This window comes from Dryobates pubescens, chromosome 10 (assembly GCF_014839835.1).
Source record: "Dryobates pubescens isolate bDryPub1 chromosome 10, bDryPub1.pri, whole genome shotgun sequence".
NCBI lineage: Eukaryota > Metazoa > Chordata > Aves > Piciformes > Picidae > Dryobates > Dryobates pubescens.
In genome coordinates this window covers 35,889,351-35,913,468 of record NC_071621.1, presented here as the reverse complement: position 1 = coordinate 35,913,468, position 24,118 = coordinate 35,889,351, and the positions used below count along the sequence as shown (strand labels likewise).

General features: G+C 42.8%; 1 protein-coding gene across 2 annotated transcripts in view; it reads right to left on the bottom strand.

Annotated features, from left to right (window-relative positions):
- Positions 1-24,118, bottom strand: part of NOX4 (NADPH oxidase 4) — a 126,483-nt gene that overhangs the window by 91,155 nt on the left and 11,210 nt on the right. Inside the window, exons 3-9 of one of the 2 annotated variants that reach the window (XM_009901507.2) lie at positions 21,749-21,859; positions 20,130-20,214; positions 19,045-19,142; positions 16,235-16,262; positions 11,558-11,630; positions 5,872-5,952; positions 873-1,101 (exon numbers count right to left, since the gene is read on the bottom strand). In XM_009901507.2, coding sequence (XP_009899809.2) covers positions 873-1,101; positions 5,872-5,952; positions 11,558-11,630; positions 16,235-16,262; positions 19,045-19,142; positions 20,130-20,214; positions 21,749-21,859 — 705 coding nt within the window. The remainder of the gene's footprint in view (positions 1-872; positions 1,102-5,871; positions 5,953-11,557; positions 11,631-16,234; positions 16,263-19,044; positions 19,143-20,129; positions 20,215-21,748; positions 21,860-24,118) is intronic. The other variant, XM_054164645.1, reaches the window with a different exon arrangement.

The window sequence follows — 24,118 nt, the reverse complement described above, 5'->3', positions numbered from 1 at the left end:
CTTCATTGTAGAACAGATTGTTTCTCATTATGATTGTGAGCTCCCCAGTAAAATGGGTTCCCCGTGCAGCGAGTAAGGGATCTGCATGTTCTGCAGTAAACTGTTGTAATACTGAAGTCCTGAGGTCTGTTATGGGAACACCTCAAACTGTGCACCTTGGAATTGAAAACTCTGTATTCCCAAACTTCCTCAGGCTACTTGTCAATACAGCTCTGCTCATCTTTACTCAAAAGAAAAGAGAAACTCTGGATGAAGAACACGCTGCTGCCACGAAACATAAAGAAGCAAAGGGGAAACAGAAAACAGGCAAAGCAAAGGCTTTTCTCTTCCCGCTGTCATCATGCTCATTTACCCATGTCACATACATAACAAGCCTGTCTGCAAACAGCAGGCTATACAGAGCCAAACCACAACCAACTGCAAGCCAGAAAGGAGCGTGAAACCTTGCATCCACACGGTCAAAGAGAGAACAAATGGAGTTTGATTATGTTAATTAATTACTGCCACATAATGCTCACAAAAAGGCCTTATGAATACGTTACAGAAATGTTTGCTCTTGAGTACTACACTGCAATTTAAGGTCACATTTATAGCAAGACAAATACATCTCTTATCGTGCCACATGAAAAAGAACATCCCAGCCAATCCCTTGACATTTTTCCACCCCAGTCTATGCCCCACACTGCAATGCAGTTCAGGGTTTAACACAGATTTGGGTTTTTTTCCCCATCAAATCTTTGAATGCCTGAAAAGGTTTTAATAATATTTTCCATCAATAAAACATCTGGTCTGGAAAAGCAATAATTAGTGGTTATGGCTGACTGAAAGACTTGGCATGGCTTGTAATACCTGAAACGTCGGATCATACAGACCTCTGGGAAGTGGGACTGGAACTTGGGTTCCTCAGAACAAACGCTCATAAAGGCATTTCGTGCAAAGGGTTCTGGTACTGATAAGTCCTCTGGGAAAGGCTCAGTGGTATAGCCAGGTAGCAGATCTTCAAAAGCCTTTGGCACAGTCATATTTTGCTGGAGTGTTTGGTTGGGTTTAATGCAACCAGGCGGGTGCTGCTCTAAGTTGGTCTGGTACTTGAGCACTCCCCTACAGGAGAATAAAGATAGCAAAGATGTTGAAGTAACAGTCAAACCCAAGCAACTTATCTTAATTTGCAGAGGGTTTTACAACCTAGTCACGAGGCTTATCTCCTGTAAGATTTTTCAGTCTGCTTGCTTGCAGGACTTCCAAGGAGATTGAAGCTTTGCAACAATAGAGCCCTCTGTCACTAGAGGCAAGGTTTAACTTTTCCAGCTCACTTGGCACTCCCCCACTGAACAGCCTCAAGCTTAATACTGCTTGAAAGGAGGAAGATATTGTGGAAGCCTTGAAAAGAAATAAAATAAACAATCACATTTCCAGTTCAATCACACCCAGGCTTTTTTCATTCTGCCTCCCTACAGTCAGCAAGCTCTGTTTTTTAAGGCAGTCTGCAGCAGAAGTGGCCCAGGATGTCAAATCCTAGACTGCAGGAGTGCTCCCACTACTTGGTGTTCATCAGGTTTGCACACAGCAGTGTGATTTGCTCCTTTGAGTATCATCTTCTCAAACAGACAGAAGGAAAAAATAAGACTCCTGCATGATAGCCAGGGAACCTTTCTTGTAAAGTATTTTGTGGGATCCATGCTGCTTTTTTAAGCTAAATTTAAGGTAAAACAAAGCAAGAACCTTGCAGTTGCAGCTAGAAACTAGCCAGTGGAAAGCTGAGACATTCTGGGATAACTCAACACGTGAATTAATCATCAAAACAAGGGAAGAAACGATTGTATTAGCAATAAAATGCCTCAAAAATTGCCTACAAACCTGGATTTGGTGACAGTGAACCCACAAGGAGGAGCATTTTACAACACAAAATAATCTAAATGACAGCTGTATAGGATGGTGTTGGGGGGGGCATAAGGCAGACTGACATAATGTCAGGTAACACTCACCCTCTGAATGCTAGGCCACATCCTAAAGGCTCCTCTCAAGCCTACCATCAAACAGAAGGACACATGCTCCGGAAGAGAGAGAAATAAGACACCTGCAATACTCCCAACCTAAATGGGCTCTGAGAGGCTACTGGCAATCTTCCCTACTGAAATGCAGTCCCAACAGCTAGTAACAAGCTTCCCACAGTGAATAATGCACAGCTTGGAAGTCAAACCTGCTCACTCTAAACTCCAAATCCAGCCCCAGGAGAAGCACTTGGGAAGTATTTGTGTGCCTACACCCACACTTCCATCTGTATTAATCGCTTGATCAGGCCTGTCGCTTGCATCTGGCAGCACTGTTGGTCACTGTGTATTTGCAAGTGACAGATACCCCTGGTATCCCACTAGTTTCTTGCACCATAAATATTATGGTGCCTGATGAATACCTCTGGAAGTCACACCACACAGTTATTTTTCCAATCAACCTTGTGTGCATGCCTGCCAGCTGCACCCACCCCTTCCCTGTTCTCAGAACATCTCAACAGAGGGCTGAAACTTTTCCTGGAGATATAAATAGCTGTACTGAAGACATGAGCATCCCCTCCACTCATTTCTAGTTTGTTTAAACTATTACAAACATGCTAACTGTGTGGCAAGCTGGGATGACAAAATTGCCTGTTAACAGCAACTGCAATGACTCCTATTTCTAAAGCTGTCAAGGAAAGGCAAGTTGTTTTACACATCCAAGCTCAGTTCCCAGGAAGGCTGAGTTCTGCACAGCTCTTTAGAAGCCCAAGATATATCCTCCTACAGTTATTTAGTGCAACGCTCAAAGACAAAAAGCCTCAGTGTGGATGTCAGTCAGTAGGAGGCAGACATCTTTAGCAATCAAAAAAGGGAGACAGAAAGGGCCTTTCCCATATGAAAAGTGTCCTACAGGCTGAGCAACACAGCATGCAGAGATGCATGGGTAACTATCAACTTCACTCCCAACTTCCCATCCCCAAAACAGAGGAAAAAATTCACTTGCAGCTAGAACTGGGAAACACCTAGAGCCATTTCTTGAGAGTTTTGTGAGGATAAGAGAGAGGTTAATGGTTCTAAGTGGTTTGTATAGAGAATTGCACTGCTTCTGTCTTATCATCCATCTGATGCATAGCTCAAGGTGAGGTGCTTGAGGGGTCTTCTAAAGTTCAATATGTGGGTGGAATCCTAAGAATTTTCACCCTTTGGAAGATAAATGGCTTGATGACACTAGTGACAGCACAAAGGCCTTACTCTCACTTCCCAAGGCCCAGGATAACCCATCTAATTCCACAACAATACCAAATCTGGATCAGCTGAGGATCTGGCTTCAGGGGTTTTCCATGTTTCATAGCTCCTTAGATTAGTACTAGAAACACCAAGCTTTTCTTTTACACAGACTGTTTTTGTTGTTGCTTTTACTGACACACAGATTAATTACAGCAGAGATGCTCCACATCCCAATCCATTCAAATATTTGAAAGTCACATTGCAAGAAGTGTAAGAGCAAGGAAAGTCTTTGAGCATAATGCCCTACAAGAATCCCCTGAGAATATATTGCTGAAAAGTGCTTGGATAATATAGGAATATACCCATAACAGCTGTAAACAAAACAAGTGTCCATGACTACTGCAAATTCTCAAGAGGAGAGACTCCCAAGACAGCTAAATCCTCACCCAATTTCCTTGCACTGTTCAGACACAGCAGATGGCTTGCTCTGTAGAGTAACTGCCCATGCATCTACAGATCTCAAAGACATGTCATGCAAGAGTCATTTGGCCACCTAAGTGTGGATATCTAAGCTTCCTTTAACCTCAGAAGAGATCTCCTAAATCACCAATGGAGCCTAGCAATCAATCAATGCAGATCGCTTCAGCACAGATCTTTGTAGCAGCAGGTTAGGTGAAGCATCCCTGAAGCTCCATTGACTGTATTTATTAGAACCCATTAGACTATAATGGGAGAAAGACACTTAGAAAACATCTAGAAACCTACATTTAGGCATCTTTTAGAGTTGAACTGACTCCCACTCCCCATGACTCATTTTTCTCCCACTTCTAACTGACAGCTCTTTTAGATTCACACTGAATGACTTTCCAATTCAATACTAAGGGGGCTGTGTACAAGAAGATGCCTGTTTAATGTACTGCAGTCTTGGTTTGCAAACTTCAACCAGGATTCTTCCCTCATGAAGAAGTGGCAACACAGTTAAGCATGCAATGGGCACAGGACCATAGAGCGGAGAAGATGAATTAAAACAGACATGGAAAATGCTCCAAAGAATCACTGGAATGAATTGCCTTGGGAACTTCAAGGATATAAGTCACCAGGCATTTTCAAGAAGATAGGCACACACTTGCAGTAATTATTTAGGAGAAGTTGATTATGCTCCAGGATACACAGAACAGGTTAGATCTATCTTCCCCAGGTATTAGCAAGAGCAGCACACAAAACAAAAACAAAACCAAACCAAACCAAACTCAAACTAAACCCAAGCAACAAAACAACACCAAAACCCAACCCAAACCCAAACAACAAAACACCACCAAAACCAAACCCAAACAACAACACCAAAACCCAGCCCAAACCCAAACAACACCAAAACCCAACCCAAACCCAAACAACAAAACAACACCAAAACCCAACCCAAACAGCAACACCAAAACCCAACCCAAACCCAAACAACAAAACACCACCAAAACCCAACCCAAACCCAAACAACACCAAAACCCAACCCAAACCCAAACAACAAAACAACACCAAAACCAAACCCAAACAAGAGCAAAACCCAACCCAAACCACAAAACAACACCAAAACCCAACCCAAACCCAAACAACAAAACACCAAAACCCAACCCAAACCCAAACAGCAGAACACAAAAACCCAAACCAACACAAGAAGAAAACACCACAACACAAGAGGAAAACAAGACAAAACAAAACAACACAACAAGAAAACACCACAAAAAAAACCCAACACTACAAGAAAAAAAATAAATTAAAATCCCCAGAGAACTGGGATTGTGTCCAGGAATTTGTTCTGAACTGCTTCCTTCACCAGATCTCAAGCTGCATCTGTGTTTTTTTCAACAGCCTATTCCTGCCATGATCATGCAAGGCTTAATTGCCTTTCACGGTTTACTTTAAGCAGCGGTGCTCAGTGTCACATGGACATTGCAGCACCCCATGTTTCCACAGATGTTGACAACACCAAGAAATAAACCTTGTTCAAATGCACCTTCCCTTGCCTATACCAACCTCTGCACCTACATCCACAAGGGAAACTTCAGAGGCAGATTGTCACAGAGCATAACTTGTGGAAGCTGCTTCACTCTGTGGCAGAGCTAGGCTTGTTTGTGCCTGACAGAGACCTGTCCATCAGATCCATGGCACATGAACACAGGTCTGATGCTTGTGAAAACAAGAAGAAAAAAAAAACAGCAATTTTTGTATCATAGCAGTGGGAAAGACTTAACTAGGGAGAGGTTGCTCCTTCCCTTCCTTTAATAGTCAAAATGAAAGGTACAAAGATAAATTGATGAGCAACTTTGCTTCACATTCTCCTCTCAGAAGCCAAGCAAGAGGGGAGAGAAAAGAAACAATAATATGTTCTTGATGTCCCCCTAGAAACTGGTAAGATGGACAAAGAATAAGCTTCAAAGTGAAGAAGTTTGTGCTAGCTGGCTGTAGTAGAACACAGTTCTCCAGGCTACAGTGTGAACTGTATTGAAACAAACTCCTGTTGTAAAACTAAAGAGGGTAGCACCTTGTCAAGAAGTTGCCCATTAAGAACAAGCAAGCTCAGGAAAGGTAATAATCAAGAGAACTGCTCTTTCTGGTTCTCCTTCAGGTAAAGGTACAGTGCTTTCCATCTACTTACCCAGAAACATGCAGCATCAGCAGCATATAGAAGACAAAGAAAAGGTTGTGTGTGTACCAGAAGATGTCGTAGTTTGAAACCCTGAAAAGAATAAACCATGGTTCAATGCTGTTCCACTGAGATGGAATCTGCTGATCAGTAGCAGATCTGTGCACACAGGACGTCATTATACACCACACAGTCATGCAGAACACTCAAAGCCCAGTATGTATTCCTATAGGCACACTGTACTTGCAAGCAATTAAATGTTGAGAAGAACAGGTGACTGGCACACAAGCAAAAAGCTGAGATGAAGGACATAAGAGTACAGATCCAGCTGAAGTACTCTTCCTAAATGAGGAAAATTCACTACTCTCATATGTCCTACTTCCAGTCAGATCCTTTGAGCGAGAATAGCTCTCCAGTCTCCAGGCACAAATCTCAAACTCTGTACAGTGAGTGTCTCTTTGAGCTCTCCCTGCACTGTTTAGCATGTCACTACTGGTACAATACACAAACAGGAAGCTTAGGCAGCAGCAGAAGGGCTGGTGGGAAAGGTAAAAGAAACTTGTGAGTGTATAGAGTGGAAGGAAACAGAGGAGGAATGGATCTCAGAGCAAAGAATCAACATGAGGACAGGTAGGAGAATTTTTGGGGCAGGAGGCCACATGTGGTGGAGTTCTAGGACTGATGGTCATGGCAGGAACAAGAACAACATTACCACTGAAAGGATCAGGAGAGGTGAAGGGGGAGAAAAAGGACTTCAGAAGTAATTTGTTTGGTCTTGATTCTTTTTACATTACCTAAGAAAACACCCATCTGGAGCTGCTTTCTGTTAAGTTTGTTTTTTCTTGAGTAAAACAGTCACCAAAATAAACAACAACAACCAAATGGTTATAAAAATATTCTACTTCATAGCACACAAACATATCTCTCACACTACACAGCACAGCAGGAGAGGCCCTTCCAAACCCCCAAAAAACCTGCTCCCACTCATAAGCTAACACAATTAATCAACAAAAAGCTTTAATCCTAAGCACATAGCTTAAGAATTTCCCCCCGTTTTACATAAACAGCCAACTGCCCTTGCTTCCATACTCCTGACGTGTGCACTGCATTTGTTTCCAATACAGCACTGAGCTGCTTGCTTTCTCAAGACAGAAAAAAACACTTTGGCAATCTGAGATCCACTAAAAAAACCCTAAAATCCAAGCAAAGGAAGTTCTAAGGAACTCAGCAACAGCAAGGGGCTCTGAACACCCTGCTTCACCATGTGATTTTTTTTCCCCTTACTCAGCTAACACTTTTTCCTACTGAGGATGCTCAATCCATTTCTAACTACCCACTCCCTTGTATGCATTTCCATGCAGCCACTGCATCTGTAAGGAGTTGTGGGAGTGAACATCAGCAGGATGAAAGCAAAGGATGATGGTGTGGGGAGTGGAAGCACAATGGGAAGGCACAAAGAAAATAACATTCACCCCCAGATGGAAAACAGGCCTTGGAGCTCTGGTTTAATCTGGTATCTTACTACAATACCAAATGCTTCACAGTGAATTAATTTTCATTGAATCTTGAGCACTTTTTGTTTTGTTTTTTTTCTTTTCTCAGAATTAGGCAATAATTCAAAATGCCAGTGCTGGAAAGGCAATCCCAGCTTCTGATGTGTTGTTTTCAACAGCTGACTATTACTGATTAACATTACTGTATGCTTCTTATGTCTAAATGTCAGCTTCCCACCAGTCAAATATATTATTCTCCTATCAGCATTCCTGCAGATACCACTACCCTAAAATCCTGATTCCTCACTTCTAGGAAGTTCCCTGAAATGTAATCAAGTTCCCTCAACTTCCCCTCCTTTAATTAAAAGGATGTAGACCGTTGAACCTCTTGCCAAGAAGCATACTTTCAGTGTTTTACATTATGTATTTCTTACCTGTAGTCATCTCAAACTGTGCATCCTACAGATAAAAACAGTATTCTAACATACCAAATAACAGAATAGAATAGAATAGGATAGAATAGGATAGAATAGAATAGAATAGAATAGAATAGAATAGAATAGAATAGAATAGAATAGAATAGAATAGAATAGAATAGAATAGAATAGGAATAAACCAAGTTGGAAGAGACCTTCAAGATCATCACGTCCAACCCATCATCCAACACCACCTAATCTTCCTACTGTTACATATATTGTAAAGTTCTTCAGAACATTTACTTTCTTTACCTTCTTGTTAGGTCTTATAACTAGGCATTATTCACAGAAGGAATGCATTTCTTAGGAATGCAAAGTGCTGAAGATTTGAGGACAAGATGGGTATTTCATTTTAATTCTGGTTAGCCTGCTTGAGCCATTTTCAGGTGAAGATTTGCAAGAGTACGGAGAAATGCTCTTTACAAGGCTTTAAAAAAATACTTTTCACTTTGTTACAGCTAGTTTTGAAAAAGGGAGGGAGGGATGGATGAGTGGGTGGGTGGATGAATGGATGGATGGGTGGATGGATGGGTGGGTGGGTGGATGGATGGATGGGTGGGTGGATGGATGAATGGATGGGTGGGTGGATGAATGGGTGGGTGGGTGGATGAATGGATGGATGGGTGGATGGATGGATGTATGGGTGGATGGATGGATGGATGGAGGGAGTGAGGGATGGATGGATGGATGAGATTGAAGACTGAAATAAGTGGTTACAAAGACAGCTGGCACTGGAGCAGCTTATATTTTAATGTTCCTTTAAGTTCATGGCTTCCAAAGTGTTGTGATCAGTGGAACTACTCTTAAAACACATGAATGTGAAAGTTGGCAGAAAGGTCAACATTTATTCACAAGACTTATTGCAATTTCTAATAAATTCATAACCTTTACAGAATAAAACAAAACAAAACCTAATGAGTAAAAAATGTTGGTCCAGTTCTTGGGTATGACACAGCAAAAATTTAGACAAGTTTTCAAACCATACTCACCTTCCCCTTCTAAAGCATTAGCAGCTAACTTGATCTTCCCAATACTTATTCACACAGCTTACTGAACAAGGGAAGGCATGAAGCTAGCAGGATAATCATGCATAGAAAAAATTCAGGAAGAACAGATGAAGGGAAAAAATGATTAAGCAGATCACTGTGAAAGATTAGGGCTGAAATCCAAGAGAGTACAATATTCTCTGAAACACTTTTTTTGCAGCCCAGCTTCTGACAGGCAGTGAACATTTACAGTTAATTTTCCTAAGACTGCAGCATGAGCTTAGCCATCACAGGGCACACGAGAATCCACAGGGAATGAGTTTGAAAGGGGACAGAAAGGTGCACACAGAAGCTCATTTCCTTACTATAACACACAATAAGGACAAGCTTGAGCTACATGCCTGAGGGAGAAGCCAGGATAAAATCTCTACATCACAACTGTTGCTAGAGCACCAGAAGATGCAGATCTCTTAAGGGCTTTGGGTCTGCTGCTTTGGGTGGCAGAAAGATGGAAAAGCATGTGCACTTACAATAATCCAAGAAGGAAATGACAGGCATGCAAATTCAGAAGCTGCAAATCTTTGCTGCATGAACCCAAACATTATTATTTCCAAGAAGATGTTTACAACTACACATGTTTTCCCAACTTTCCCAGTCACTAATAAACACTGCTTTGGGGTTATTTTTGTTTGGGTTTTTTTAATTTAATTTATGATGGCCTTGTAGAAAACAGGACTCTGTTCTGGCTCACTGCTGCAGGGTGAAGTAATTGCTTTATTTTTCCACCTTCCCCAAACTGACTCTCCTTTGCAAGCAGAGCCATCTGTGCGGACAACGTAGCGTGCAGCCATGTCTGATACGCCTTATCCTGGACTTCTGCAGCCTACAGTGCCTCACACAGGTCTCAACCCTGGAAGCATCTTTCTCTAAAAGAAGTGAGCAAATATTTGCTGAAATAATTTCCTGAATCAGTGCTTGATAACATTGCTGCTCAGGGAAGACGGATTAGTTCCAGAGAGTTCAAAACCACGTATCTAGCACACATCAGTGGAGCACCATTAACGTTTCAAGATAGGGAATGAAAGTATCCTTCAGTGTTTGCTGAACTGAGATGATGTATTTACATAATCAGTCTTTGAATTCATCAGAGACTGCTATAAAAAATAAGGGTTATTTTAACATGGTTTGACTGCAGAATCCAAGCCTTAAAAAGGCTGCAATGCTGAGTGAGATCCTCCAAGGTACTAGTCACTCAAATGTCCTATAATATGTGTTCAATAACACCAGGGCAGAATGTGAATGGTTAGAGGACCAAACATTTAGAGCTCCCAGCAGCTACTCTGAGCCAATACTGCATTGCTGGTTTAAATTAAATTGAAATTAAATTAAATTCACATTTTAAATTTAAAAGGGTGCTGCACTTTGGCCACAACAACCCCAGGCACTGCTACAGGCTGGGGTCAGAGTGGCTGGAGAGCAGCCAGGCAGAAAGGGACCTGGGGGTATTGGTTGACAGCAGCTGAACATGAGCCAGCAGTGTGCCCAGGCAGCCAAGAAGGCCAAGGGCATCCTGGCCTGCATCAGGAACAGTGTGGCCAGCAGGAGCAGGGAGGTCATTCTGCCCTGTACTCAGCACTGCTTAGGCCACACCTTGAGTCCTGTGTCCAGTTCTGGGCCCCTCAATTTAAGAAGGACATTGAGACACTTGAAGGTGTCCAGAGAAGGGCAACAAGGCTGGGGAGAGGTCTGGAGCACAGCCCTGTGAGGAGAGGCTGAGGGAGCTGGGGTTGCTTAGCCTGCAGAAGAGGAGGCTCAGGGAAGACCTTAATGCTCTCTATAGCTACCTGAAAGGAGGTTGTAGCCAGGTGGGAGTTGGTCTCTTCTCCCAAGCAACCAGCAAAGGAACAAGTGGACACAGTCTCAAGCTGTGCCAGGGGAGGTTTAGGCTGGAGGTGAGGAGAAAGTTCTTCCTAGAAAGAGAGCTTGGCCATTGGAATGTGCTGCCCAGGGAGGTGGTGGAGTCACCATCCCTGGAGGTGTTCAAGAGGGGATTGGATGTGGCACTTAAAGCCATAGTTTAGTTAGTCATGAGATGTTGGGTGATAGGTTGGACTTGATGATCTCTGAGGTCTTTTCCAACCTTATTGATTCTACAATTCTAAATTATAATCAAAATTAAAAAGAATTTCTCTGACAAGCAGAAGCAGGGCTTTCCAAAACAATAAAAAAGGCAACATTCCACTTCAGTAGCAGAGCTCTGTTTTGGTTTCCTTCACTGCAATGAATCCTTTGTTGACAGAATTTTGCAGTCTGTTACAATTAATTGGTGAAAATAATTAAGGCAAAGATATCATCTCATTTTACTTCAAGCAGAGTTAATTGGTGCATCAAACAGAACTTTCCATATGTTTAGTTTACTGCCTCCCTGTACCAAAAGAAAAAAGAAATACTTGCATTTTTCAAGTTGTAGGCTTTTAACTAAGCACACTCCTCAAACAACTTCTTTTTCTCTGAAACCCATTGAATCAGGTCTTGTAACTTTTTGAATGCCAAATTCACTGTGCTAATTTAGCTACAAGATAGGTTAAAAAGGAAAATAGGACACAAGAAAGCTGGTATTTTTAACACTCCTTCAAATGCTTCTTGCCTCATATGACATTTACTCTTCATTCCTTCTAATCAGTAGGAGAATATGATTAGTCAAATGGCATTTTTTCAGCATAACGATAGGATTAGGTCTTACCTGATGGCATACGTAGAAGCTGTACACATCAGGAATAACACTAACACCATAATGACTCCAGTCAGACCTGGAACTAAAAGGGACACAAGGCAGCTTGTATTTGAACTGTCAGAAGGTATCCTTGCCTCCTATGACCCTCTAAGAAAGTGGAAGTTATCAGACAAACAAATCATGATTCAATCAAACTGTTGCAGACACAATGTTGTGAAGACAATTCTTGTATCAAACTGAGATAGGAAGCAGAGACGCCTGAACGTGTCCAGAGAAGGGCAACGAGGCTGAGGAGAGGTCTGGAGCACAGCCCTGTGAGGAGAGGCTGAGGGAGCTGGGGTTGCTTAGCCTGGAGAAGAGGAGGCTCAGGGGAGACCTCATTGCTGTCTACAACTACCTGAAGGGAGGTTGTAGCCAGGAGGGAGTTGGTCTCTTCTCTCAGGCAACCAGCACCAGAACAAGAGGACACAGTCTCAAGCTGCACCAGGGGAAGTTTAGGCTGGAGGTGAGGAGAAAGTTCTTCACCGAGCGAGTCATTCACTATTGGAATGTGCTGCCCAGGGAGGTGGTGGAGTCCCCATCCGTGGTGGTGTTCAAGAGGGGATTGGATGTGGCACTTGGTGCCATGGTTTAGTCATGAGGTCTGTGGTGACAGGTTGGACTTGATGATCTTTGAGGTCTCTTCCAACCTTGGTGATACTGTGAGACTGTAATTAACCAGGTTGGAAAAGACCTTTGAGATCATTCAGTCCAACCTACAGAAAGGCTAAAGAGCTGCTGTCTTACTTCCCAACTTCCCAGAGAAAACTCCACTTGTCCTTGAATTTCATCATGCATCACCAGCATACTATTATTAGTCTTCACTCCTGCAATCATTTGCTCATGAGATTTGTCTCTAGCAGGTAACCAAAAGCAAATCCTGTCCATCTGGCAGGCTGATTGTACAAATTTCTGTATCTCTTTCTTATTCCAAACCTTAAACTTTATTGAATACAACAATTAGAGACCTGGTCAGGGATGGAACTGCAAGCAAATCAATCTCCATGCAAGCTGCCACTACAGTTGTTTGCCAACCCATTTCATCCTGGAATGAGAAAGCCTGAAATTACTCTCCAAGGCATTTTAGCATGCCTGAAATTGTTGCCCATTGAAAAAGGTCTCCAATCTACAGCCAGGATTTGAGAAAAAAAGGTGTAAAAAAACAATTAAAGGATTGGAGTCATCTGCTCAGATGCACACTCAGATCAGAACTGGTCTATCCTCATCTCTTCTTCAATTCAAAGGAGAGAAATGGGTATGTCTACAGCATAATTCATCTCATCCTGAAGTAGACTCCTGATCATAAATACTGCAAACCATCAGTCTGAGGACAGATGAGAAAAATACCATCCAAAATTACCACTTTTTCAGAGCACCTTATCTTCAGAATTCCCATCCCAGGAATTAAGAACATGAATTGAGATGTAAGAACCTAAGAACCATGAAGCATTACATCAAAACTTCTTACTTACTGAAGAATGTAAGTTGTTAAGCATAGTCTCTGGTTACCCTAAAAGCCACGTTTGGGATTAAACAAAGCCAGTCAGGCTAATCACCAAGCACAAAGCTAAGTAAGTGCTAGTTTAGTCTTAGAACAAAGTGTTTCAAACAGCTTTCATATACATAAATGGCAAAACCACTGGTTAGGCCACACCTTGAGTCCTGTGTCCAGTTCTGAGCCCCTCAGTTTAGGAAGGATGTTGAGTTGCTGGAAGGTGTCCAGAGAAGAGCAACAAAGCTGGGGAGGGGTCTGGAGCACAGCCCTGTGAGGAGAGGCTGAGGGAGCTGGGGTTGCTTAGCCTGGAGAAGAGGAGGCTCAGGGGAGACCTTGCTCTCTACAACTACCTGAAGGGAGGTTGTAGCCAGGAAGGGGTTGGTCTCTTCTCCCAGGTAACCAGCACCAGAACAAGAGGACACAGTCTCAAGCTGTGCCAAGGGAGGGTTAGGCTGGATGTTAGGAAGAAATCTTCCCAGAAAGAGAGATTGGCCATTGCAATGTGATGCCCAGGGAGGTGGTGGAGTCACCATCACTGGAGGTGTTTAAGAAGACACTGGATGAGGCACTTGGTGCCATGGTTTAGTTGATTAGATGGTGTTGGGTGATAGGTTGGACTTGATGACCTCAAAAGTCTTTTCCAACCTGGTTAATTCTATTCTATTCTATTCTAATGGTCTGGGATTGTTTACAGCAACATGTCCTATTGATAAAAAATAGGTTTGGGGTTTTTCTTTAACAACTGATTGTGATTTTAAACTCTTCAGCAACAAAGAGAATTTCAAATCTTTTTATAAGCATCTCAATATCCACTTGGTTGAAAAGTTCAGTGCTAAAAATCTGATACATCCCAAATCACTCCTGCAGGAACAAATCCTTGTCCTACCATCAATGAGAGCTTTGTCATGGACTGCATATGAAAATTTTGTCCCTTGGGTTGCAATTTAAAACAGTTGCAATAAAAAGTGTGCATTCTTTCCCTTGCCTCCTTCTCTATTTTTCTTTCTTAATCTCTCTTGCTATGTAGAGTGCAATCAATCTCTCCTCTGACACAAATACTTCCAATCTAATTGCAGCACCGCACTTGGTCCAGCTTCTTACCCTATCTCTCAAGCCACAGGTCACCTTTAAATCCAATTCTTCAGTTCTCCTCCTGATCAAACTGCAAAACTCACAACCTTGCCCCAATTAATCAGTGCATTTTCAGTATTTCTGCTTCTCCCTGTCCTTCTCTCTCTCTTCCTCCACAACTATAATGTTGAATGCTTCTTCCTCCCACAGCTAGCCTCACACAAGAAGGTTCTTTCCTGACTGATCTGAAAGAAGGTTGCAGCCAGGCAGGGGTTGGTCTCTTCTTTCAGGCAGCCAGCAACAGAACAAGAGGACACAGTCTCAAGCTGTGCCAGGGGAAGTTTAGGCTGGAGGTGAGGAGAAAGTTCTTCCCAGAAAGAGGAATTGGCCATTGGGATGTGCTGCCCAGGGAGGTGGTGGAGTCACCATCACTGGAGGTGTTTAAGAAGAGCCTGGATGAGGCACTTGGTGCCATGGTTTAGTTGATTAGATGGTGTTGGGTGATAGGTTGGACTCAATGATCTCTGAGGTCTCTTCCAACCTTATTGATTCTATGACTCTATGTTGGGTGACAGGTTGGACTTGATGATCTCTGAGGTCTTTTCCAGCCTTATTGATTCTGTGATTCTTTGACTATAAATCCTCCCTGTTCCTTATTCCTTCTCTCCACTGTGTTAAAAACATGAATAAAAATGTGCCAGTAAATCTAGTTCTGAACTGCTGGGAAGAGAGCATTTTTTGGGCTTTAATTGCACGGCTCCTGGTACAGCAAAATCCTGGTCCCTACCCTGGCACTTCCACAGCACAAAACATAAATGCTAATTACCATTTGTTAGCCTAGGGAGTGATCTGAGTAATTATAAATTGAAGGTGACTTAGAATCCCTGCTTTTCACAACAGTGTGCTCAGCTGGAAGGCCAGTCTCATCCTGGCCTGCATCAAAAGAAGGGTGGCCAGCAGGTCACAGACAGAGGATTCTGATATCCTGCTCTGATGAGGCCTCACCTGGATTACTGTGTCCAGCTATGGGACACCAAACACAAGAGGGACATGGACCTACTGGAGTGGGCCCAGAAGAGGACCATGAAGATGATCAGAGGGCTTGAGCACCTCTCCTATGAAGACAAGCTGAAAGAATTGGGGCTGAACGAGAAAGCTCCACAGAGATATTACAGCTACATTTCAGTATCTTAAGGGGACCTACAGAAGGCTGGGGAAGGACTGTTTAGAAGAGCTTCTATCAATGGGACAAGGGGCAATGCTTTTTAACTGAAGCAGGGTAGATATGGGTTAGACATAAGGAAGCTCTTTACAATGAGTGGTGAAATACTGGAACAGGTTGCCCAGGGATGTGTCCCTGGAGATACTCAAGACCAGACTTGGGCAGCCTGATCTAGTTGGAGGTGTCTCTGCTCACTGTGGGGGGCTGGACAAGATAACCATTGAGGGTCCCTTTCAACCCAGTGCAATCTTTCCTTTGGACCCTGCCCTAAATGCTGCTAAGTTGGGATTTCTGCATTTGATCTAAGAATGGCAAGGGAAGATGATATCAGAATGCACCTTCACCTGCTTGTGAAGCACTACAGCTCAGTCTTGTGCCTATCCCTCCACACCCAAACACTGCTCCTTTCTACATTCCTGCACCAGAAATGTCTGACCTTACTTACTCTTCATGAGTGCTGAAGCCTGATTCCTAGATGGCTCTGAAGTGGAACCAACTCTTAAACAAAGCAGCTGAAGCAGTAAGAGCACTTTTTTGTTGTTTCTTTTTCTAGAGTTTGGATCATTTAGAGATTTGGGTTTAGCATTATGCAGAATCTCTGTTTGAAACTGATTATTTTCCACTGACTCATCTGTGCAACAACAGCTTTGAAGATGCTGCTCATCCTACCTCAGGGCTTATGTAACTCCTCCCTCCTGACTATTGGATAAGCAAACCCAGGTTATATTAACACAAATAACACATCTCAACCTAACTGAGATACAACAAATGGAGCATACAAACACAGGATCAAAATGTTTTGTCTGGAGAGCGATGATGAGAAGCAGCAAACTCTCACACAGTTTTGCAACAGACTTACCAGTAGCAAAAAGCAGTTTCCTTGGGTCCTGAAAAAACAAGACAGGGGAAACCATTAATAAAATCAGTATGTGATTTTATATCTATATGACTAAACATAGAATAGAGTCATAGAATCAGTAAGGTTGGAAGAGACCTCAAAGATCATCAAGTGCAACCTGCCACCCAGCAACTCATGACTACTAAACCATGGCACCAAGTGCCACGTCCAATCCCCTCTTGAACACCTCCAGGGATGGTGACTCCACCACCTCCCTGGGCAGCACATTCCAATGGCTGACAACTCTCTCTGGGAAGAACTTTCTCCTCACCTCCAGCCTAAACCTCCCCCGGCACAGCTTGAGACTGTGTCCTCTTGTTCTGGTACTGGTTGCCTGGGAGAAGAGACCAACCCCCACTTGGCTACAACCTCCCTTCAGGTACTTGCAGAGAGCAAGAAGGTCTCCCCTGAGCCTCCTCTTCTCCAGGCTAAACAATCCCATGTAATAATGATAAACAGCTCATAAAGGTCATACAGTTGAAGACATAAGCAATCTCTAAATCCAGATGCAGGAATGGATTTAGGATTTGGTTTAAACTTTTGTTTACATTGACAGCAATTCAACATAAACTCAGCCTAATTTAGCCTTTGCATTCTCCATACAAAGACAATTCTGGCCTGCTATGAAAAACTGAGATCTAGGTAATTTTACAGATAATGATTTTTGAAAGCTTAAGTTAAATCAGTTACCTCATAGCTTTGGGAGGATAGAGGAGAGCAGGAGAGAGATTAAATGAAAGACAAGCATTTTACTGCCAGTTACATCCCCAGGAGATCTGCACTGGACCCTAGTGAAGCAAGGCTGAACACAAAGGAGCTAGCAATACAAAGACAGATGTTCCTCAATTTAAGAAGGACATTGAGACACTTGAATGTGTCCAGAAAAGGGCTGCGAGGCTGGGGAGAGGTCTGGAACACAGCCCTGTGAGGAGAGGCTGAGGGAGCTGGGGTTGCTTAGCCTGGAGAAGAGGAGGCTCAGGGGAGTCCTTATTGCCCTCTATAACTACCTGAAGGGAGGCTGTAGCCAGGTGGGAGTTGGTCTCTTCTCCCAGGCAATCAGCACCAGAACAAGAGGACACAGTCTCAAGCTGTGCCAGGGGAAGTTTAGGCTGGAGGTGAGGAGAAAGTTCTTCCCAGAAAGAGTAATTGGCCATTGGAATGTGCTGCCCAGGGAGGTGGTGGAGTCCCCGTCCCTGGAGGTGTTCAAGAGGGGCATGGATGTGGCACTTGAAGGCATGGTTTAGTTAGCCATGAGGTGCTGGGTGATAGGTTGGACTTGATGATCTTTTCCAACCCTGTTGATCTATGATTCTATGATTCCTGTGTCCTTGACTACATGTGAAAGGAAGAGGAGGTATGTCAAGCTCAGAGGAAACTGCCTCACTCCCCCTGAGTCCTGTGCCTCAAGAGGTTTTGTTTTCATTGCAAAGTAAACATTTTTTCTGCAAGTTGCAGTAGAGCACAGTGAAGAGAGCTGACCAAACCTCATATTGGTCAGGAAAAATGCAGCATCTCTCTCACTGACTTTGGCTGTGTAAGGTGTGTGTACCCATGTACAGAAGATGACAGCAACATCCAGACCTCCACCACCACCATGTAAAAACAGGCTTAACTGGAATTCAAGCACAAAGGTTCAAGAGCTAGCAGGGTACCTAAACTCCTGGAGGGTTTGATCCTGGTTACTAAAAACCTCTTGTTACCAATTTTCTGCTACAAAACTTCTAAGGCTGCTCAGTACAGAGGCTGCCATGCACACTCTGCCACGTTTTTGCCTGGGGCAAGCTCCTGCTAATGTTCCTGATGAGGGAAAGACTATCAGACCTCTCCTAACACATGCAGACACTCCAATCTCAGCACAGTAGTTGGTGTTGGCATGTCTGTCTCCCACAGAATAGCTCAGTGATTAGATCATTCGCCCAGGGAATGGAAGACCTTGGTTGTTGGTCCTTATGAGCCTGGGCTGAATCAAGCACTCCATTTCCAGGAAAGGATGCAGCTGGGACAGGGTCATTCTAAATCTTTCCTAATGAAGCTGATAGAAAAGTAATACAGACTTGTAAAGAGGAGGAAAATAAACAAGGTAGAAGCTCATTGCAAGCCAAAGAAGAAAGAGTTCTGGCCTCTGGTCTTACTCCTAAAATCTGAAACTCTCTCTGCAGTGCCAAATGCATAAGAAGCACCTGGAGGTAGGACTAGGGATGTGCACCACATTCAGAGCAGTCATGCAAACCATGTATTTCCTAAGCAGAAATCAGCATCCAGCCTAGATCATGCAGGTAACTAGCTCCACTCAGCAGATACATACTCCAGTTTGCACTGCAGTTTAAAAAGGTAAAACCAGTCCCAAATCTCACTGTCCTCGAATGCCCAGTGTACATCACAGAGCACTGCAGCCTAAACAGCACAAATGCAGAACATGTTTTCCCAAACAGCAGCAGAACTGTCTCAGCCAGGCCCACCTAATAAACACAGAGAAGCAGAGGAAAAGCAAAGCAAGGTGCAAGGTGAAAGGACTGGATGACAGCATTCTCCACCTCATAATCCAACGGCACTGAGTCCTGCTGGCTGAAACAGAAAGTGCTTGCTACATGATTTGTCCAGAGAAAAGCAGTAAAATCCGCAGCAATGCACATGATGCTGAGCTTTCAGTGCACAGAGCAGCAGCACTGTACAGAGCAAATGACAGATCACACAACAGAATTCAGCATAAAAGTAAGCACCTATTTAAACTATCTATTTGAAAGTAGAATATGAAAGGACAGCTGGCTCACCTCACCACGGTAATTCGCTGCATTTAGTGCCTGAAAGTCTTCATTGTAGTGCTCAGAGAAATTAAGAGCATTCACCAGATGAGCAGCAACATGTAAGACTGCAAACACAAAACAGAATAGCTGAGATCGATAAACAAGAGGTAGATGTTCCCCTGAAGCAAAGTGGCTACCCAGATGCCAAGCTATCACCTGCATCAGGCTCTAAGAATTCCTTTTCTAAAACAAATCAAGCTGTGGATATTAATGACAGCAAGCTGCTATGTATTTTAAGATTCATTCTTTTTAGCATCACAGCAATCATTCATGTATTACAATGCTTCATCTGGGAGGTAACACTCAAAGAGTATCCCTTCTTCACAGTACTGGGTGTTTCTCTGTACTGCTTTGTCTTCTGCAGTTAAGCCTGCAGCACCCTGCTGCTTCACTCAGATTCCTTAGGCAAAGTGGAGGGTCACAGATTTTGACCTGGTCTCATATACCTGTCCTTTTAGAAACTGGAGTTTTAAGGAATTTAAAGCTTGGCATTAGAATGTAAGCCCAAGAAGGTCTTTTCCTACCTGCTTTATTCTATTCTATTCTATTCTATTCTATTCTACTCTACTCTATTCTATTCATTTCTATTCTCCTCTATTCTATTCATTTGTATTCATTTCTCTTCTGTTCTATTCATTTCTATCCTATCCTATCCTATCCTATCCTATCCTATCCTATCCTATCCTACCCTATCCTACCCTATCCTACCCTACCCTATCCTATCCTACCCTACCCTACCCTGTCCTATCCTATCCTATCCTATCCTATCCTATCCTATCCTATCCTATCCTATCCTATCCTACCCTATCCTATCCTACCCTACCCTACCCTATCCTATCCTACCCTACCCTATCCTATCCTATCCTATCCTACTGTATACAAGAAAAATAAACCCAAACCCGCATACCTCCAAGCAAGCATTCACAATTTCAGGCAGGGAAGTACAGAGCAAGACTACCCCCAAATGTACTGTACAAGAAAAACCACAGAGCACAGCCTGAGTGCTGTTTCCCACACAAGCTGCTGCTCAGCTCAGCTCAGCAATCTCTTACCTGAGAAGATGCAGATTGTGACACCGCACGTCACGTGGAAAGTTTTACTTTTATCTAGCAGCCTTCTGGTTTTCTTGCTGGCAACCTAACAAGAGAAGAATTTAAGCAATTTCTCCCCTAATTCAAAGCAAAGGGAAAAAAAAAAAGCACTGACAGCAACTGAGGTGATCTAATAGCAGCTTCAGCTTTCACTAGATTTGACACCCTTGCAAACACAGCACCTAAATTAAAAAACCACAGGGCTGTGTCAAGGAATCCATTTTGAGGTCTTAATCAAGAAATTACAGTTGGGTCTGTTACACAAGATGTCAAGAGCAAATAAAGCAATGTCCTTTCTGGCCTTACAATTAAGGAATTCTGGCACTAATCATTGTAGGCATCACTGAATCTGTAGTGAGAAGGACTGGTGGGAAAGGTATCCTTGTACACGTACATGGATCCATAGGCATTGTGGTGGTGGTTTCAGGCTGTGCCTTTAAAGTTCAGTTACAGATTTCAAGCAGAAAAGTAGAAAAATATAAATCAATCACTACTGGGAGTGAAAAGGAAATCAAAAGATTGTTCTAAGCAAATTCATTGGGTAAATGTCTAGAATAAGAGGAGCTGTACCATAACAATTATTCCCTTTTCTCTTCTCTTCTGATCTCTGGCTGGTTTTACTTTGCTCAGGAGAGATAACCTGCTTTTGGCTGGCCTTGGCTAAGTCTTACTTCTCTGCTCCTTTCTGTTGTCCCTTTTGTGCAGGGGTGCAAAGGGGGTAGGGAGGGAGAAGCTAGTAGCTTCCCCTGGTCCTTAGCCAGGGGGCTCCTTGTGCTGCTTATTAACTGTAAATATCTGTAAATATTGTAACTCCTGGATATTTTGTACATATTTATTGCATTCCATTGTAGAGTGCAGATTTTGCTTGTAAATACAGCTCCATTTGCTTCTAACTGAGCTGGTCTGGCAAAGTTAATGCTGGGAGGGGGGAAACTTCAACCCACCACAGGCATCAAATCTGATAGGTACTGTCACACGATGAACAGAACTCACAGGCTCAATTTTCAAACATCTAAAACCCACAGATGTTCCTCAATAGTATTATTTATAGTTCTGTAAAAGCCACTGGCAAATCACAAGAAAGCTAAACCATCACTTACTGAATGCTGGTACAGAAAACAAACTCTCCTAACTTTGCCAGAACTATTTTTCCTCCCATGACAGCAAATACATCAGTTTGGGTATTTTTATTCAAAGCTCTGTCATCTGCAGTACGACACTTCTGGTCATGCAGAGAAAACCTTCCAGGAAGCAGTACAGAGAAGAGAGATGTCTTTCATATTAGAGTTGGGAAACCTGGAGGAGACTGTCTGGCTACAGTTTCACAGCAACTCTGTAGCCTTCAAAAATGCACTGAAGAAAGCTTCCTTACAACAGGTCCAATCAAACCAGAGACCCTCAGCTAATGCACTGGCTTCAAAGGAGCCACGAATCCAGTGGCTGAGTGCCTGATACATGCACCATGCAGGCATGTACTGTATAATAAACAGGGATGCAACAGGGTTTTTTCCTATTGTTTTTAGACTGCACAGATACCAGGACCACTTTCTCAGCTGCTGCTTCCTGAGGACAGTACTTACCTTCTGAGATCCTCGCAGGAAGGCCAAGAGAACACGGCACATCGGCAGAAGGACCAGGCAGCAGTTGAGATTGAGGACAGATGCTGAAGCTCTGCTAATACACAATCCTAGCTGAACAAACATAGCAAGAGTTACAAGGAGAAAAGACCCTCTCTCTAATGGTTCAGGTGTCAGTATTCAACCTCCCTTTTCTCTAGAATACAGAATTAACCAGGCTGGAAAAGACCTTGGAGATCATCGAGTCCAACCTATCACCCAGCACCATCTAATCAACTAAACCATGGCACCAAGTGCCTCATCCAGGCTCTTCCTAAACACCTCCAGTGATGGTGACTCCACCACCTCCCTGGGCAGCACATTCCAATGGCCAATCTTTGGTTTCTCTGCTGCAAAACCAAGCAGTTCCCATTCAGAATAGTGGAGTTTAGAACGGAATGGAATGGAATGGAATGGAATGGAATGGAATGGAATGGAATGGAATGGAACGGAACGGAACGGAACGGAATGGAATCAAATAGAATAGAATAGAATAGAATAGAATAGAATAGAATAGAATAGAATAGAATAGAATAGAATAGAATAGAATAGAATAGAATAGAATAGAATAGGAATAAACCAAGTTGGAAGAGACCTTCAAGATCATTGCATCCAACCCATCATCCAACACCACCTAATCAACTAAACCATGCAACCAAGCACCAAGCATGATGTATTTCACATGTTCTGGATAAAACCCTTCTACACAGAGGGGAAAACCTCTCAGAGGGTTTAGCTCTCACCTTTGCATCAAAAAGTTATTCAAAGATAAATTTGTCAGCAATAATGTCAGCCAATGACAACTTCATACTGGAAGGACCAATACCCTCACCAGTGCTCAAAGCCACATGGAACAAAACATATCTGAGACAACAGTAAGTGTCCAGCAAAAAATTACCTGGAAGCTTCAACAGGCATAATTGAATAAGAAAAAGGGTTAAATACTATGAAGACACTAGACAGCCATTTAAGTAAAGTGTAATGATTTTTCTGGTAAACAATCCAGGAGAAAAAAGCCCTTTAAAATATTGATTCAATTAAAGTGAAATGATAACATTGTCTCAGGGGCTGTTAGGGAGCTCTCCCAGGACTCCTGCTCCATTCACACTGTGCAGCACCGTATTTGGACCTAAAGAAAGCAGGTTTTCTTCCTTTTAACTACTCAGCAGCTGGGAACTATAATGAAATCTAATTTCACTAATGCTTTCACTGGTATATTTGGAACTTACATAATTAGAACAAAAACACTTGTCAAGTAGATGAGCAAAGCACACGTTAATGTCATAACCCTGTATTTTTTAATCTTATTATGTTCTCCCATTCAGTCAGGGTTTTTAAAACGCTGCAAAATGTCCTTGTTCTCCTAGTTATAAGGTTGAATTACCATTTTGCTAGGTTATATAAAAGATGCTTTTAGACTGTCAACAGATTTCTGGAATGATATTCCTCACAATGTTCCTCTCAACCCCAAGTTTTTCAACTGCTGAAGAAATTAATGAAAAGCTATTATAATATTATAAGATAACTCAAACACTGCAGAGGCATGCAAATGATTTGAGCAGGTACAAAACAGAATAGAATAGAATGAAGCAGGTTGGAAAAGACCTTTGAGATCATCGAGTCCAACCTATCACCCAACAGCATCTGATCAACTAAACCATGGCACCAGTCTAGTAAAAATTACAAGATTTATTACTTCTTCAAAATGAAAGATCAAAATTGCCTGCTCTCACAGTAAAATAACAGCCATGTACCTGAACTTCTCCGCAGTACATCTGGGCACCAAAGCAGTAGGCAAACAGAACGTAGAGATGCTTAATCATAGAATCAGTAAGGTTGGAAGAGAGCTCAAAGATCATCAAGTCCAACCTGTCATCCAAGACCTCATGACTAGTAAACCATGGCACCAAGTGCCACATCCAATCCCCTCTTGAACACCTCCAGGGATGGTGACTCCACTACCTCCCTGGGCAGCACATTCCAAAGGCTAACAACTCTCTCTGTGAAGAACTTTTTCCTCACCGTGAGCCTAAACTTCCCCTGGCGCAGCTTGAGACTGTGTACTGAAGCATCTAGGTCTCCTCTGAAACCCCATTTTTCTTCTGGCTACTTTACATTATTTATCTAGACCTGAGTGGCAGGGCCATTTACAAGATTCCATAGAACAAAGCAGTAGTAAGGGTACCTTCTCTTAACAGTTGTCCATGGAAGTAGAATAGAATAGAATAGAATAGAATAGAATAGAATAGAATAGAAATTAACCAGGTTGGAAAATACCTTTGAAATCATCAAGTCCAACCTATCACCCAGCACCATCTGATCACCTAAACCATG